We start from the raw sequence: 15,553 nt of genomic DNA on the forward strand, positions 1-15,553 counted from the left end.
AGTATTGTACGTAGTGAGGCTGCAGAATTGTCAACAAGATAATCTACTTGTGCAGGAGTAACATTAAGGAGACTACTTCCCATTGTATTAACATATGGTGAAGCAAATGATGAAGAAATAATTTCTTTAAATTTGTTGACAGCTTTTTCACTTAAGCATCTGCTATAGTGGAATTTTTCCCTAACTGCTATATAGTCCGTTATTGTAAATTCAAATGTTATTAAAAAATGGTCAGACAGAAGAGAGTTGTGAGGACATATTGTTAAATTATCCGTTTCAATTCCATACGTAAGGACAAGGTCTAACGTGTGACTAAAACAGTGAGTGGGTTTATTTACATTTTGGGAAAAACCAATTGAATCTAATAATGAATTAAACGCAGTGCTCAGGCAGTTACTGTCAGCATCTACATGAATGTTAAAGTCACCCACTATAATGACTTTATCTGTACTAAGCACTAAATCAGCTAGAAAATCAGAAAATTCAATCAAAAACTCTGAATAAGGGACTGGAGGACGGTACACGATAACAAATAATAGTGGTTTTTGAGTTTTCCAGTTTGGGTGTGAAAGGCTAAGAGTAAGGCTCTCAAATGAGTTATAACTATGTTTAGGTCTAGGGTTTATTGATAAGCTACAATGGAAGATTGCTGCAACTCCTCCACCTCGGCCTGTGCTTCTAGGAACATGATAATTAATATGACTTGGGGGGGTTGACTCATTTAGACTGACATATTCTTCCTGCTGCAACCAAGTTTCAGTGAGACAAAATAAATCGAATTGATGATCGCTTATTAAGTCATTTACTAACAGAGATTTAGAAGCGAGAGATCTGATATTTAATAATCCACATTTAATAGTTTTGGGGTTTTGTTCTGTAAGAGGAGTAGTCTTAACTTTTATTAGGTTATTATGATTAACTCCTCTTGTTGTCATATTTACTTTATGTAATTTAGGTCGGGGAACAGACACAGTCTCTATAGGTATGTGGGAGTTGTGGGGGGGTGACGGTTGTAAGGACACTGCAGAGAGGCGTGTAGGACTGGATCTCTGCATCCTAGGCTCAACTCTGGATTGTCATACTTTTGGTTGTTTAATAAAACCAGCCATATTTCTGGATAAGAAAGCTGCACCATCTAAAGTAGGATGGATGCCATCTCTCCTAATCAGCCTAGGTTTTCCCCAAAAACGTTTCCAATTGTCTATGTAGCCCACATCGTTTGCTGGACACCACCTAGACAGCCAGCGGTTGAATGACGACATGCGGGTGTACATGTCGTCACTGGTCAGATTTGGCAGGGGACCAGAGAAAATTACGGAGTCCGACATTGTTTTTGCAAAGTTACACACCGATTCAACATTCATTTTAGTGACCTCCGATTTACGTAATCGGGCGTCATTAACTCCCACGTGAATAATAATATTACTGTATTTACGTTTATCCTTAGCCAGGAGTTTCAAATATGATTCAACGTCGCCCGCTCTGGCCCCAGGAAGACATTTGACTACGGCCGCTGGAGTCTCTAACTTCACGTTTCTGACTATGGAGCTGCCAATTACCAGAGTTGGTTTCTCAGCGGGTGTGTCGCTGAGTGGGGAAAATCGATTAGAAACATGAACCGACTGGTGGTGAACCTCGGGCGTCTGTTTAGCATTAGATCTCTTACGAACCGTCACCCAGCCGGACTGGCTTCCCGGCTGCTCGGGAACTGCCGGGGGACAGCTAGCAGGGGCTACGCTAGGTCGGCCCGCACCAGCTACCGGGGCCTGACTAGCGGAGTTGTTTTCCATGGTGCGGAGCCGTGCTTCCAATTCCGTGAGCCTCGCCTCCAAAGCTGCAAAAACCTTACACTTGTTACATATACCATTATCACTAAAGGAGGCAGAGGAAAAACTGAACATGAGACACACCGAGCAAGTGAGAGAAGGAGAGACAGAGGGAGACAGAGAAGCCATTGCTAATGTTTAACTGCTAAGCTAGCGAAGCTAATATAAGTGAAATGTGGAATTTGTAAACTTTAGCTGGTTATGTTTTGCAAAAGCAGGTGCTTGTGCAATACAAGCGTATGTTACGACTAAGTATTAATTCTTGTGTGAAGAAATCACTTATTTAAGTAAAAATAACAGCTACAATTAATCAGTAAACAGTCTTTCGGTAGAAACCCAAGAGTGTGCAGAAACAGGAAGTGACGCAATACGCTTACCGCAAATCTGGAACCATCTGCATCTCAGGCTTGATCATTCTTTTCTTAGCACCTCCCACCATTTAACTGTTTCTTCTTCCTCGCGTTACCTTCTTATTTGTTTTTCTTTTAGGCAGCCGACATCACAAATGTTGCGTTGCTGCCATCCTCTGGATTCACTCTCTTCCTACGGTTAATCGTCACCACGTTTCCTCTCGTAACTCACTTTCTCCATTCTAACCAGATTTTTACATTTTTCCCATGATTCTTAAACAGATTCTAGACCATGTTAAAAAAAATAAATAAATGTAACAATATTTTTATTTAAACAGAAAAAAAATACATACAATATGTACACAAAGGCAGTTATGTGCAGTACAGTGCAAATACACTTTCACCTGCTAGGCTCAGGTACAGGTCAAAGAAGTAAAATATATAGATAGGATAAAAAAGAAGAGTACACATAAAGCGTAAACCTCTCCTATTGGCTGTGAGCTGTTTTTAGACATCGTTTCCTGAGCTTCTGTAGCTTTTGTGGCTGAGTAACACTGAAATAACTCAACAAAACAGTGACATATGGCTCCTTTTCAGCTTATATAGTGCATTTTAGTAAACAGTTGATGAATGTAAAGTCATTATTCATTCCCCTTTAACTGTCAAATGCTCCAGTGAAGCTGTGCTCCAGCTAAACCATTGAGCTGAAAGTCACCACAAACCAGTCAGGGGAAGCTGTGGATCCAGGTGAAAATGGTCTGTATTTTCTTTTGATGCACAACAACAAAAATATTGAGACTGTTTAGTGCATCTTTACTGAAGTAGAATGTGTTTCCATATTGTCTATGGTGTGCACTTAAAGTAGTGGTACAGTACAGTTACTGTCCCATCTTTAAGGTTATAAAAATATCAAAAGTAACTAACTGGGACTGGAATCAGAAAAATAACCACCACGAATCTCAGTTGATAAGCTGTTTGTACTCAGGCATCTACTTTGTAGGCTTCTCTTAGCAGACATTGCAGGTTTCCACACTCATCAGGTCAAGCAGAGCTGTATGTAGTACAGCGATATGTAAATAGTACTACTGCTGCTGCCGCTGCTACAAGTCCCACCCCAACATAGAGGCAGACTCTGTCCCGGCTCACTGGTTGTGGTTTTTGCTTCTCAGGTTTGGGCTCATCAGTGGCTGCTGTAAAGGACATCAAAATAAAGAGTGTTCTTCTAGTTCTTACCAAATGTACACAGGTGTTATTAGATGATTTCAATTGCTTTTTAGGTTAGCATGACTTCATAACAGTTGCTGTGGAGGGTTTTTGTATAATTCCTTTAAATTGTGGTAAATTATTTTATGGTCTGCTGGCAACAAATATGAGATGTATAACCAGATTTACTGTATGTGACAAACTGGAGTCAACTTACGGGTGACGTTGAGGGAGAACTGCTTAACCATCCTCTGAAATTTAGTGGCCATCCTACAGAGGTACGGGCCTGAGTCCTCAGCCCTGACTCTGGACAGATGGAGTCTGACTAGTCCTGCTCTGAGAGCATCTTTGTCATACTGCACACGTCCAAAAAACTGCTCGTGCTGATTATCTTCGGCACAAGGAGCTCGACTTTTGTCGAGATTAAAAAACACCTTCTGTTGCTTTGAAAAGAAAAGCACGCAGTGGATTTTAACAAAGTTGTCGGAAACGTCAGTGTTGTTGAATTTCCATTCCACCGTAACGTTGTTGTTTTCCTTAGCCTGGTAGTTTGGAGCCAGTTTGTAAGGTTTTCCTAAAAGAAAGAGAAGGACAGAAGAAAGACAATGAAGTTTATTGATGCTCTAAATGTTGTATCAAGGGCAGCAAAAATATATGTATCAAATTTAATGGTCAACCATGGTAACTGAATAATGTTGCCATCTCTAGAGCATTGACACCACAGTAGATTATATAACATATATATATATATATATATATAAAACAAATGGCATTATTTAAAGAAGGATATGTGCAATGGTTTTTAATAATGTTTGCTGCTATTATTCTATATTCACTTGTAATGAGACTATAAGTTTATTTTTTATTTTTTTGGTCCTTTCAGCTTATCTTGTGAGTTCAGGGTCGCCACAGTGAATCATTGTCCGTTGATTTGTCACAGTCTTTATGTCGGATTCCCTTCCTGACGCGACCCTCCCCAATTTCTACTGGGCTTGGACCAGCACTGCACAGCTGGGGATGGGAATGGGCTGTTAGGGGTTTAATGTCTTGACCAGAGACACTTCAACATCTTTTCTATATTTTTCATATATTTTGTTACTGCAACAGTAACATTTGCAAAAATAAACGTTAACTCATGTTAATCCTAATAATTTTTGCTATTTTAGGAGTGCTGAGATGAAATTTAACTGTGCTTTAGCACCATTAGAAACGGCCTATAAATACCTCTGGTAACAGCCACCATGTCTTAGTTTTATTGTGGGATGTACCATGACATTAGTAAAATCAGAAAATCTACAAACTAAAGGTAAAAACTTACCACAGACACAGAAGGTCATGGTGATGAGCAGCAGGATCCTGATGATCATCTTTTCCTTGTCAGAGAAAACACAATCATGAACACATGATGTAAAGAACACAGAGTAAAGAGTGGAGGGTAACAATTTAAGATGGAGTGATGCTGTATTTGTCTCTTTTTTCTTCTAATGCTAAAAGCTATTTCTCTTTCGTTGTGATTAGGCCATGTGTTTTAAACTACTGTACACATTGTGTGAGCATTATGAGAAATAATACTATGCCTATGTTCAGCCTGAGAAGTTTCAAGTCGAGCCTTACTCTACCCCGGATTTGCTTGTATACTGCTTTTGCACCCTGCACTGATTCATTCTTCCCCACATTCCTTCACTTCCGAGCCTAAAAGGAATTTTGTTTATTGAACTGTATGAGTCACAAAGAGTCGGACCAGTTGTACAATGTTGAAATCATAGTGATGACATCAAAGGAAGGTAAAAGTACTTTTGCTTTGCAGAAGAATACATTGATACATATTGTTTTGCATATTTATGTATAAAAGATGACACATATAAATTATGAAGCATAAATACTCAAGTAATTACATATTTATACTTGAGGTACTGTAGAAACATACCTGTGCATAAAATGGTTGCCAATACAAGTATTAGAAACCCAGATTTCGCAGCCTTAGTGGCCTCTCAAATATGAGCAGCAGGTGCTTTTTTGACAGAGAAGTGGTCATGTTCCTCATCAGGCTCTATTTATGTGAAGTAAACTCACCGTCAACTTATGTTAGGAATTAATCTTTTACTAAATCCCACCCCCTGGATACAGTTGCTTAACACCATAACACTAACAAAAACACAACAAACCTATAAACATCATTACCTTTAACAGATGATGTGAAAACAAGTCAGTTATAGCAGATCGGAATTTGTTACACCCTGTTAGTTAATTGACGTTGTACTGTTTGGACAAACATGCGCCACGTTATTCCCATAAATTTTAAAGCAGAACAACCATTAAAGGAAATGCTGACACATCCACACTAAATTAATACAAATCATATTTTGATAACCCCTTAATCTGTGTCTGCCACTGATTGTATATCAAGTCAGAAATATTTAGTTATATTTGTCCAATATTTAGTTTATTTAAAAAATGCCCTCTAAAACGTCATACAGAATTTTAGTGTAATCAACTAAGCTTATCTCATTATCAGTAACATGATGTAAATATGTTCATTTTTTTCATTATAACTTAATTTAATGTAAATTGTTTTTTGGGTTTTTTTTTAAATGCTTTGGACTCTTGCAGTAAACCCAGAAGTTCTTAGTGTCAATGGTTGCTGTAGGTTGTAAATTATTTCTACTTTGTTCGACTTGAAAACAAAAGTTCACCTGCTGCCTTGAAAACACAATGAACTGCACTTAGGTTCAAGAGTTAGTTTATAGTTTTGTGTATAAGTAACACTAACTTTGTTAACTGAATTTGATATTCTCTTAACTCAAGATATTAAGTGGACGTAACTATTTAGTCACATGATCTGTCACAGGGCCAGTCAAAAAATATAATGTCTTTCTTTTCACATTTTGTAAAGAATCCGACCTTCATGTTGACATGAAGAAGTTGTTTGGTACCAAATCAGCACAAAGGCTGCATGCAAGGCTGCTCTCTGTTAAATAGCTGCTTGTAGGGGGTCAATTCAACGCTCACCTTCATCATGGCTACCATCTTTTTTATGATGAAGTCAACTATGTAATTTATATTAAATGCATCTAGATTGCATAAGTTACCGTCATAAATGTTTCCTCCAAAGTCTAAAACTGAAAGAGAGATTTTACTTTCAAACAGTGCATGCTGGGAAGTCTGCTACTTCTTATATTGAGTTTATTGGACTCAACATTCCAAATCAAAAGACCTCAACTTAAAACAATTTATGTTCAGAAGTTGTAAAGTGGTGTGAATATCACTAGACATTCTAAGTTGACAGTAAAGATTCTCAGTCATCCAGGTTTGTTTATCCAAAGATTAAATCCTATTAGCTGGGCTTATTTATTCTTGGTTAAATGTGTGAGGGAAATTTCAAGATCTAGGTAACACTGTTTCATTGTTTTCAAACTTCTCACAGACCCACTATCAAACCTGCTTACACCAGTGCTTCCTCACCTTTTGCTCCCCAGCAAGACATCATGTCTCTGGCCACACAAAGAAGTATGTTAGGTAGATATCAACTATAAAGCTACCTACACCTGAACATTTGCTTCCCAGAAGGGAGCCCACGGGAACCAGCACAAATCATCAATCTCAAGGACTTAAAAGACAATGAAGACAAAAGGACAAAGTAACATGAACTTGTTAATTAAGACTCCTGACCACATTGTATGAAGGTTGATTTGCATTGACTCATCCCTTTGTTCTTTGTGTGAACCCAGCTGTTGAGTTGTATGTATAAAAGGCTGAACAACCTACACATCTTGTTCAATCAGATTGGCCCACTCTAGAGTGTAGCTCTGTTCTGGTCTGCATGTTTCTCTATTTGCTGATTAAATTCACCGTTATCATTCACTTGTAAGTTGCCTTTTTGCCTCCTAACTTGCCTTACAGTTTTTGTCACGACAAAATTAACTTGAAATTACTAAAACATCTCATATGGTTTACAGAATATATATTTTAAGAATTTAAGTGTATAATTTAACTAGAAATGCTTAATCAATTCCACAAAATTCCTATAAGTTTTTCTGTGTAGTGTAAGACTCAAAGCAACACACCCATGGTGTTAATTGTTAGATGCTGTGCCACTGACATGTGACACACAGGGTTTGGCTTTGTTTGATTATGCCATTAGAAGGGCGAAGCTTTTTAAAAACCTTTAACAAACCGCTGCCAGCTGCCAGGCATCAACTGAACCGCTACACAATCTGATTACAAAGCACTCTGTAAGCCTACTAAAAAACATTCAAAATACTTAAAAATATACTTTAACTGAAGTTCATTTTTTAACCCATAAAACTTTTTTTATGAAGTGCTACAATTGTTACCAATAAAAAGAGAAAAACAACTTACAGTACAGGTAAACTTATTGACACTTACTTTCTAATGGTCTCACCGTTAGAGCCAAGTGAATGGGGAAATGCTCTTTAACAATAATAATAATAACAATAATAATAGGTTTAATAGGTGCTGAATCATTGTGACTTCTGACAGATGCTGGATCTGCATTGTAACAAATGGAGTCATTGCATCCACACTAGCTGTTACTATAGAAACAGAGAAGGACAAAGACAACTATGGGAGAGAACACACAGAGCTAATGACATACAGTGGTGACGATTGCGGGGTGAGAGGACAAGAGAGAGAGGGTCAAGAGGGTCAAGGAGCTCGGTGCATCGGGGGGTGGGTTTCCCCCTGATGCAGGTTTGTAACCACTGCATATTGTATATGTAGAGCACAGTCTTATATAGAAGTAACTCAGTGTTTCGGCTGAAGCATTTTATTTGCCTCAGCTCTCATTTGTGGGGCTTTCTGCTCAGATTCAGATGACTTTGTGTAAAAACTACAAACAAACAAACATACAAACAAGCAAACAAAAAAAGAAAACACTAGAATCCTAGGAGTGATGTCCATCATCCATCATTTGGAAAGATTTAATTGATATTTTATGAGCATTTGTTTACATTTATAACATTGCTGTGGTTTGTGAATCATCAGAACATGTGATTTTTCCCAGCATTCTCGAACTTTTACACTAACTCAAATTGATCAAAATCAAATTGATTATTCAAATTGAGCTGTGCTAGATTCATTTTTCTTCACATGACTGAATTTGCCTAATGAAGTGCTACAATTGTTGCCAAAAAAAGAGAAAATCAACTTATTGACACTTACTTTCTAATGGTCTCACCGTTAGCCACGTGAATGGGGAAATGCTCTTTAACAATAATAATAATAATAATAATAGGTTTAATAGGTGCTGAATCATCTTCTGACAGATGCTGGATCTGCATTGTAACAAATTGAGTCATTGCTTTCTTTCACTTTCAATATGGTTAAATCCACACTAGCGGTTACTATGGCCACAGCTGTCTGTTATTGTCAACAAACAGACTCTTCTATGTAAGCAGCATGAATTTGCATTATACGTTTTACAGGTAAAGAAAAAACATCCTTAAACCCTTAATTTGTTGTCTAACCACTTAACATAGATCATTTCCCTGTAATACTGTAATATTGAAGGCAGATTCAGTGATTTTGAAAAGTAATTTTCACAATATAAAACCATATATTTGTTTTGGAGATCGATGCCTTTGGTTGTTTAATGAGATTTGTTGACAGTAACCAGTCACCAGCCTTATCAGTTAACCTCTAAGGTCTAAAATTGTAGCCATATGGAAATTTGAGGAGCATTATTTATACCTAATAAATCAGTGATCATTTTCATTTAAGTGGCACAAAAAAGCACTAATTTGACTATCTTATTAATATGATATTACACTCATGTGTTGACAAGTCAGCCAAGAACAACAATTTCAAAGAAATAAAAGCTAAAAACAATTTCTTTTACAGTCACCTAAGTACTCAGCATTTGCCTGGTGAATACATGGGAAACTTATAGTATGTACAAGTTATTTACAACATTTAAAAGGGAGGTAAATACAGAAAAACTACAGCTGAAATACTGAGAAAAAACTTCACTTTTACGAGTGGTGGATGAAGTACTTAAAAACTGTACTTAATTAAAATTACAAAAAACATACAATAATGTACTCTAGTAAAATAACCCACTGTAATTTGGTAGGCAACACCAATGTCAAGTTCAGGAAGCAAAGAATAAAATTACTGCATTCAAGCTCACTTTGAGTACGACTAATATGTCAAAGAAGTGTTTTAAAAAAGACAATTCAAGGATAAACTGACAATTCACCTGTCTCTCTACTGATTCTATTTCATTTTTAAAAATGGAAAAAGTGGTTTATTATGAAATGTGATTTATTATGAAAGTAATGTGATTGCAACATGTAACTTCCATTCGAAATGTAGTCGGGTAAAGAGTATAAATATTTGCTGTTAGATGTATAGAGTAAAAGTCTAAGAAGCCACGATTAAATGTATTGACGTAAAGCGCAGATATGAGAAAAATATAAAAAGTAATTGTACTTTGTTACTTTTCACCACTGACGTTTACTCATCAACTCAAGTATCTTATATCTGTGACCAGTTTAAGCTGATGATGATTTATGTACTTCCTAGGAAAGTACGTAACAAATTGCAAGAAACACCAATAAACAATATCTTACTTTTTCTTGCATAGGTATTGATTATGGCTGCAACAATTAATAGAGCATTAATAATTAAAAGTTAATCATTTTCCCTTATGCTTACAGTATGTAATGAAGTAGTAATGAACCCTCATGAAAAAGTTTTCATACAGTGTCATTGTACATTTTAAATACTGGGTAAATTTTTGCAGATGTTTTTACAAGTTACTAAGTACATATGGAACTGGACTGTAAAAGGAAGCCTTGTGTGTTTCTAAGGTATTATCCAGGATCTTACCATATCTGACATGTTTTATTTTGTAATGTGTAATGTGTACTCGCAGCCTGTCAGTCTACATTACTTCCTCTTTTCATGTGCCATGCCCTGCAGGACGGGAACAAAATTAATTCCCTTGAGTAATTACAATAGTATCTTCAACTGATGAGTAATAAAGGACGAGGAGCAATAGCTTATTGTACATACTTCCCAAGGAAGTACACGATTCTGTTAAATATCAAAAACCTGAACTGGTCACAGCTACAAAGTACTTGTAGTGGAGCTTTTCTTTCCTCTGCATTTACATTTGCATTTCTACTTACACATTTTTATTATATAGTACATACTTTAATTTTCCCATGCATTTACCAGGCAGGTATTTTAGAAGAACTTTAAAAGAAAGGGTTACCTAAAAATGCTTGTTGCTTTTCTTGTGTGGCGGGTAATTTACTGCTTTTAAGCAAAAAAGAGGAATAACTGTATTTTCCGTAACGTCCTCACTTCTGTTTAAAAGGTCATTTCTGAACTGTGTGTGTGCGGGTGTGTGTATATCATTTCTCCTTCTCCGTAGACATCCTCCCATCATGCCATGCTTCCCTGGTGTTTCTTAGGGCTTTGGTCCTTTTAGGGTCCACCACGACATAGTCCACCCGTGTACGCTCACCATGTGGACGCTCCTCACCGGCTTTGGCTTGGCTCTTGTCTGCCGTGCAGCGTTTCTGGATTCATAGACACACACACACACACACATAAGACATATATGCATCACTTGCTGCATTGATTTATTAATTGATCTACTGAAATAACAAGTTCAACAGAAAATTGTAAAAAGATTATATAACCAGTTAAAAAAGAGATATACGTATTATAATTCCTATAAACACATTGTCCAGATTGTAAAGACAACAAGTGCATAATATTGATACACACTGACATGCATTGACGTGATTCCAGAAGGAGGTACAGCACTGGAAGAGATAGTGTAGATTTGTCTCCCTCTACTGACTAAACTCACACTCTGATCTGAATAATTATTTCTCTCTCCATTGACGAAATACTAAATATTGATGAGGAACAAACAATACAGCCATTCAGCGCTACATAGTGTGAAATAATAAATTAGAAAAACATGTAATGTGTGTGAAAGACAAAGGAAGATAGAGAGCAGATTTACTTGTCGTGTTGGTGTCGACCGCCCTGTGTGCAGGTCAAGATCCAGGTACTCCACCTGTTTGTCACCTTTTGCTCGCCGTAGCAATGGGCTGCTGACGCCACCTTCTGAAGCCCGGTGCAACAAGAGTCTCAGAGACTGTAGACACACACACACAGAGTGATTCACCTTAAATAGATAGAAAAAGAAACAGAGCAAAAAATACAAAATAAAGCAAAAAAAGAAAAGATGCAAGATGAGAGAGGCCATGTGCTAGGGGAGGAAAGAAGGCAGAGCAGAACAGTTCTTTAATCAAGTAATTTTACCTAGATCTTCTGCAAAGACACACAAAGAGCTACAGAGAAATAAAAAACAAGTGTAGGCACACCCAAAACCACATTCCTCTTCAGGAACAATGACAGTCAACAGCAAATGGATTCAAAATTAAAAGACCAAATTTAAATTACCATCATTTTCCTGTACAGTCTAAAAAGGCAGTTGCTTACGGACCACAGGGTGAGTGGTTCGATCCCCGGCCCTGGCTATATGTCGAAGTGTCCCTGGGCAAGACCCTGAACCCCTAACAGCCCATTCCCCCTCCCCAGCGATGCAGTGCCAGTCCAAGCCCGGTAGAAATTGGGGAGGGTTGCGTCAGGAAGGGCATCCGGCGTAAAAACTGTGAACTGTGAACTCACGGGATAAGCCGAAAGGAGAGTAGTAGTTTCCTGTACAGTCTAATGCAATAAAATACAGCAGCTCTGCCAGAAATTCTACTTTTACAAGGTTTTAATTTCTTGGTTTTTAAGTTGAAACTGTCAGAAAGCTGATCATTCTACTCTGTGTTTACTACTGAGGTCATAGAGGGGGTCGGAGTCATTCCGGAGTACATTATATTAGGAGTGGGTTGTAATCTTTTCCCCATCCCTCCCATTTAAAATGAATGAGGTACCTGCTCCCCTCCGCTAGTGCTGAGGTTGGAGGTCGTCATGGCGACATAGTTGTCATCCAGGTCATCGGAATCAGATGAAGGAGATGAACTGTGAGAAGAGCTCGGCCTGACAGAGCGATGACAGGACGGACTGACAAACAAACATCACAAACAGAATACATTTTCACTAAATTTCAAAAATAAAAGATTCTAATTAAAAAACTTATAGGTTAAAAACTTAATAAAAATCTGCAGATTAATAGATTAGAAAAGTGACTGGTTGTTGCAGACACATAATGAGTTCTATTCACATTATGCAAATTAAATCTTCAATATATTAAACATTAAATACTGACTTGTCCTCTAGATTTCTGTAGAGGTTGCAGTAAACCACTGAACCACTACTCACCGGCATACACAAACACTTACTCTCGTGTAAAGGTTCGAGTGACGGGTGAGCGGACGGGGGGCGGCACTTCCTGCCAGTTCTGCTGTGCTGGTTTGAACTCCAAGGGAGCTGGTTTCACTGGGAGGCAGAGGCAGAGATTTTTGACCTCTCACTTTTTTTTGGACTCAACATTACCACAAAAATTTGTCAACAATGATTTTTAAAGTGATGTTTATTAACCGATGACGTCCCTGGACAAATAAAAAACTTAGTCTTGCTGATCAGGGGGCTGTGTAGGATGAGATTGGAGGCCTGCACTGATAACAAATAGGGTGTCAGCTCAGCTTACTGGACAAACCCAAAAAAGACAAGTCCTGTAATACAGTCCTGTAATAAAGTAAGAACCTTCATGCTCCATGAGCTCCATAAGCTTTATCAGCTGTTACCACCTTAGTGTTATGTGTAGGTAAACTAAAATAAAGAAAGTAAAAACCATGAACTCCAGTCAATTTATATTTTATAATAAAGCTTTTAAGGTATTCTGAAATAAAATTTTGAGTGTTGCAGTAAAAGGTGTTTTAATGTTTAATATGAAGGTTTCTGTATGTTAAAGCTGTCTATGTTGTGTGTGTGTGTTTGCCTGTCAGCAAAAGAGTCAACTTTTAGAGGAGCATAAACAGTCTTGTGTTCAGACTTAGCGACGAGCAAATACAGGAATTATTTACTGTTAGAAAGGAAGGCACAAGTATTAACAGGAAATTGACTTTTTAATATCATTGACTGTACTATTATTATTCTAAAACTACTTTGCTCTAAATTAAGAAATTGTAGCCCTACCTCTCTCCATTCAAGTTGGGTGTAGCTTAGATGACATTGATTTCAGGTTGTTTTTGCCTAAATTCTTCATGTTGTTGCTTGGTACCCATGGACAAAGGTTGGTGCCAAATTAAAACAGCTGTACCTACGTGTTTTTTTTTTTCAATACAAACACTTGATATATAAGAGTCACATTACCTCCTACATCTGTAGAGAGTGTTGGCAATGAATAATAATTGTGTCATGGGGGAGGAATGTCATTTCCTATCCAATTGATATCTGTTTTTTTATTATCTAATTTTCTTATTAAAACTTTAAATATGGCTGAAAACTGTATTTATTGTATGTGGACATTGAGTCCGTGTTGGTGGATATTGCATAATATTAATGTAAAAACACATTTAACAATAAAAAAACTATAATGATTGTTGATTATACCTTTCAATTTATGTGGTGCCTCAATCTCTGTCACTCCATTTTTTTTCTCCACAGGGTAAGAAGTAGAAACCCCTAAATAGATGAAGACAAAGCATCACAAATGTAAAAATCTGTACAAGAATAAGCAAATCTATATGATAGCAAATTTAAAAATAAAGAAATCAGATTTCTTTTATCCAGAATAGTGAGGTAATAATTTCCTATTGTAAATGGATAAACTCTTCAGCTTTCGTTCCTGTGAGGAACTGAGAGCAATAAGAAAAGAATTGTAACTTTTCATCTTTCAATAACTTAAAATTTACAAATTGTCTTAACTGACACATTAAAAAAAAAGAATTGTTGTGAATCTGCTTTTAAATACTGGTGTGCTTTTATTTATTTTATTTTTTTAACTAAGCATAAGCTAAAAAAAATCAACAGTAGGAGAAAAGTAAAATACAGCAAACCTACATGTAATTTTGTATTTTGCATATATTTTGCAATTTTATATTCTACAATTGTGAATCACACCCCTTTAAACAACCAGTATGGCTGTCTCTGTGTCGCTGCCTCTAATAATAAGATCTGTTTGAAGCTATTTTTTCATAAAGTAAAAAATATCAACAGTAGAAGAAATTTAATTTTTGGCTAAATCACACAGGTTCAGAACAGTTGGTGGTTTGAGCCCTCACAGGGATGAGGTTACTTGAAAGTAACCCTAGGTATCCTAAACATTCTCAGGAATTGTTGGCTAAATGACACGGGTCACCCAGGGATGTGGTTGACTGATAACCGAAAGGATGGTGGTTCGAGTTGCTACATCTATTCATTAGATCAGTTTGACGCTATTTGTTCATAAGGTAAAAATAATCAGTTGAAGAAGATTGATTGTTGTCTAGATCACACGCGTCCAAAAAGGTTTGTGGTTCGAGCCTGTCTGATAACCTGTCTGGAGCAATTTATTTAAAATATAATTAACAGTACAAGAAAATTAAAATAGTGCTAACCTACCTGTGATTTTATATTTTGCAGTGGTTAGAATTACACACTTGTAGCCACGCCCCCTAAAACTAGCAACACAGATGTCTCTGTGGCGCAATAGGTTAGCGCGTTCAGCTGTTAACCAAAAGGTTGGTGGTTCAAGCCCACCCAGGGATGTGGTGGCTTCAAGGTAACCCTACTTATTTTAGAAGTATTATTATTTTCAACGGGTTAGAGTTACAAACTTGTAGCCACGCCCATTTAAAGCTGTCTCTGTGGTGCAAGGTTGGTGGTTCAAACCCACCCAGGGAAGTGGTGGATTCAAGGTAACCCTAGCTATGCTTGACATTGTTTTATTTTGTAGGGGTTGGAATTATACACTTGTAGCCATGCCGCCTAAAACTGTCTCTATGGTGCAAGGTTGGCCATGCCCCCTTAAACTAGCAATACAGACGTCTCTGTGGCGCAATAGGTTAGCGCGTTCGGCTGTTAACCGAAAGGTTGGTGGTTCAAGCCCACCCAGGGATGTGTTGGCTTCAATGTAACTCTAGTTATACTAAAAGTAGTTTTATTTTATAGAGGGTTTGAGTTATACACTTGTAGCCACGCCCCCTACAACTACCAATACAGCTGTCTCGGAGGTGCAGTAGGCTGTTAACCGAAAGG

General features: G+C 37.3%; 2 protein-coding genes and 1 non-coding gene across 3 annotated transcripts in view; 1 reads left to right on the forward strand and 2 right to left on the reverse strand.

The window, feature by feature from the left end:
• Positions 1-943: 943 nt before the first annotated feature.
• On the reverse strand, positions 944-2,233 carry LOC137136867 (uncharacterized). The gene has a single exon (XM_067522624.1). The coding sequence runs from the start codon at positions 1,953-1,955 to the stop codon at positions 1,077-1,079; it is 879 nt and encodes a 292-aa protein (XP_067378725.1). The 5' UTR covers positions 1,956-2,233; the 3' UTR covers positions 944-1,076.
• Positions 2,234-8,289: 6,056 nt separating this feature from the next.
• Positions 8,290-15,553, reverse strand: part of LOC137136866 (GRB2-associated-binding protein 1-like) — a 240,163-nt gene continuing 232,899 nt past the window's right edge. The window contains exons 9-13 of the mRNA XM_067522623.1: positions 13,928-13,999; positions 12,715-12,811; positions 12,307-12,436; positions 11,382-11,516; positions 8,290-10,926 (exon numbers count right to left, since the gene is read on the reverse strand). Of these exons, the coding sequence (XP_067378724.1) occupies positions 10,759-10,926; positions 11,382-11,516; positions 12,307-12,436; positions 12,715-12,811; positions 13,928-13,999 (602 nt within the window). The 3' untranslated portion in view covers positions 8,290-10,758. The remainder of the gene's footprint in view (positions 10,927-11,381; positions 11,517-12,306; positions 12,437-12,714; positions 12,812-13,927; positions 14,000-15,553) is intronic.
• On the forward strand, positions 15,342-15,415 carry trnan-guu (transfer RNA asparagine (anticodon GUU)). The gene has a single exon. It is a non-coding gene; the product is annotated as a tRNA-Asn (tRNA).

This window comes from Channa argus, chromosome 12 (genome assembly GCF_033026475.1).
Source record: "Channa argus isolate prfri chromosome 12, Channa argus male v1.0, whole genome shotgun sequence".
Lineage (NCBI taxonomy): Eukaryota > Metazoa > Chordata > Actinopteri > Anabantiformes > Channidae > Channa > Channa argus.

Bases quoted from the DNA above. Each gene is read 5' to 3' on its own strand.
- LOC137136867 (XM_067522624.1), bottom strand. From the start codon at position 1,955: ATGGCTTCTCTGTCTCCCTCTGTCTCTCCTTCTCTCACTTGCTCGGTG.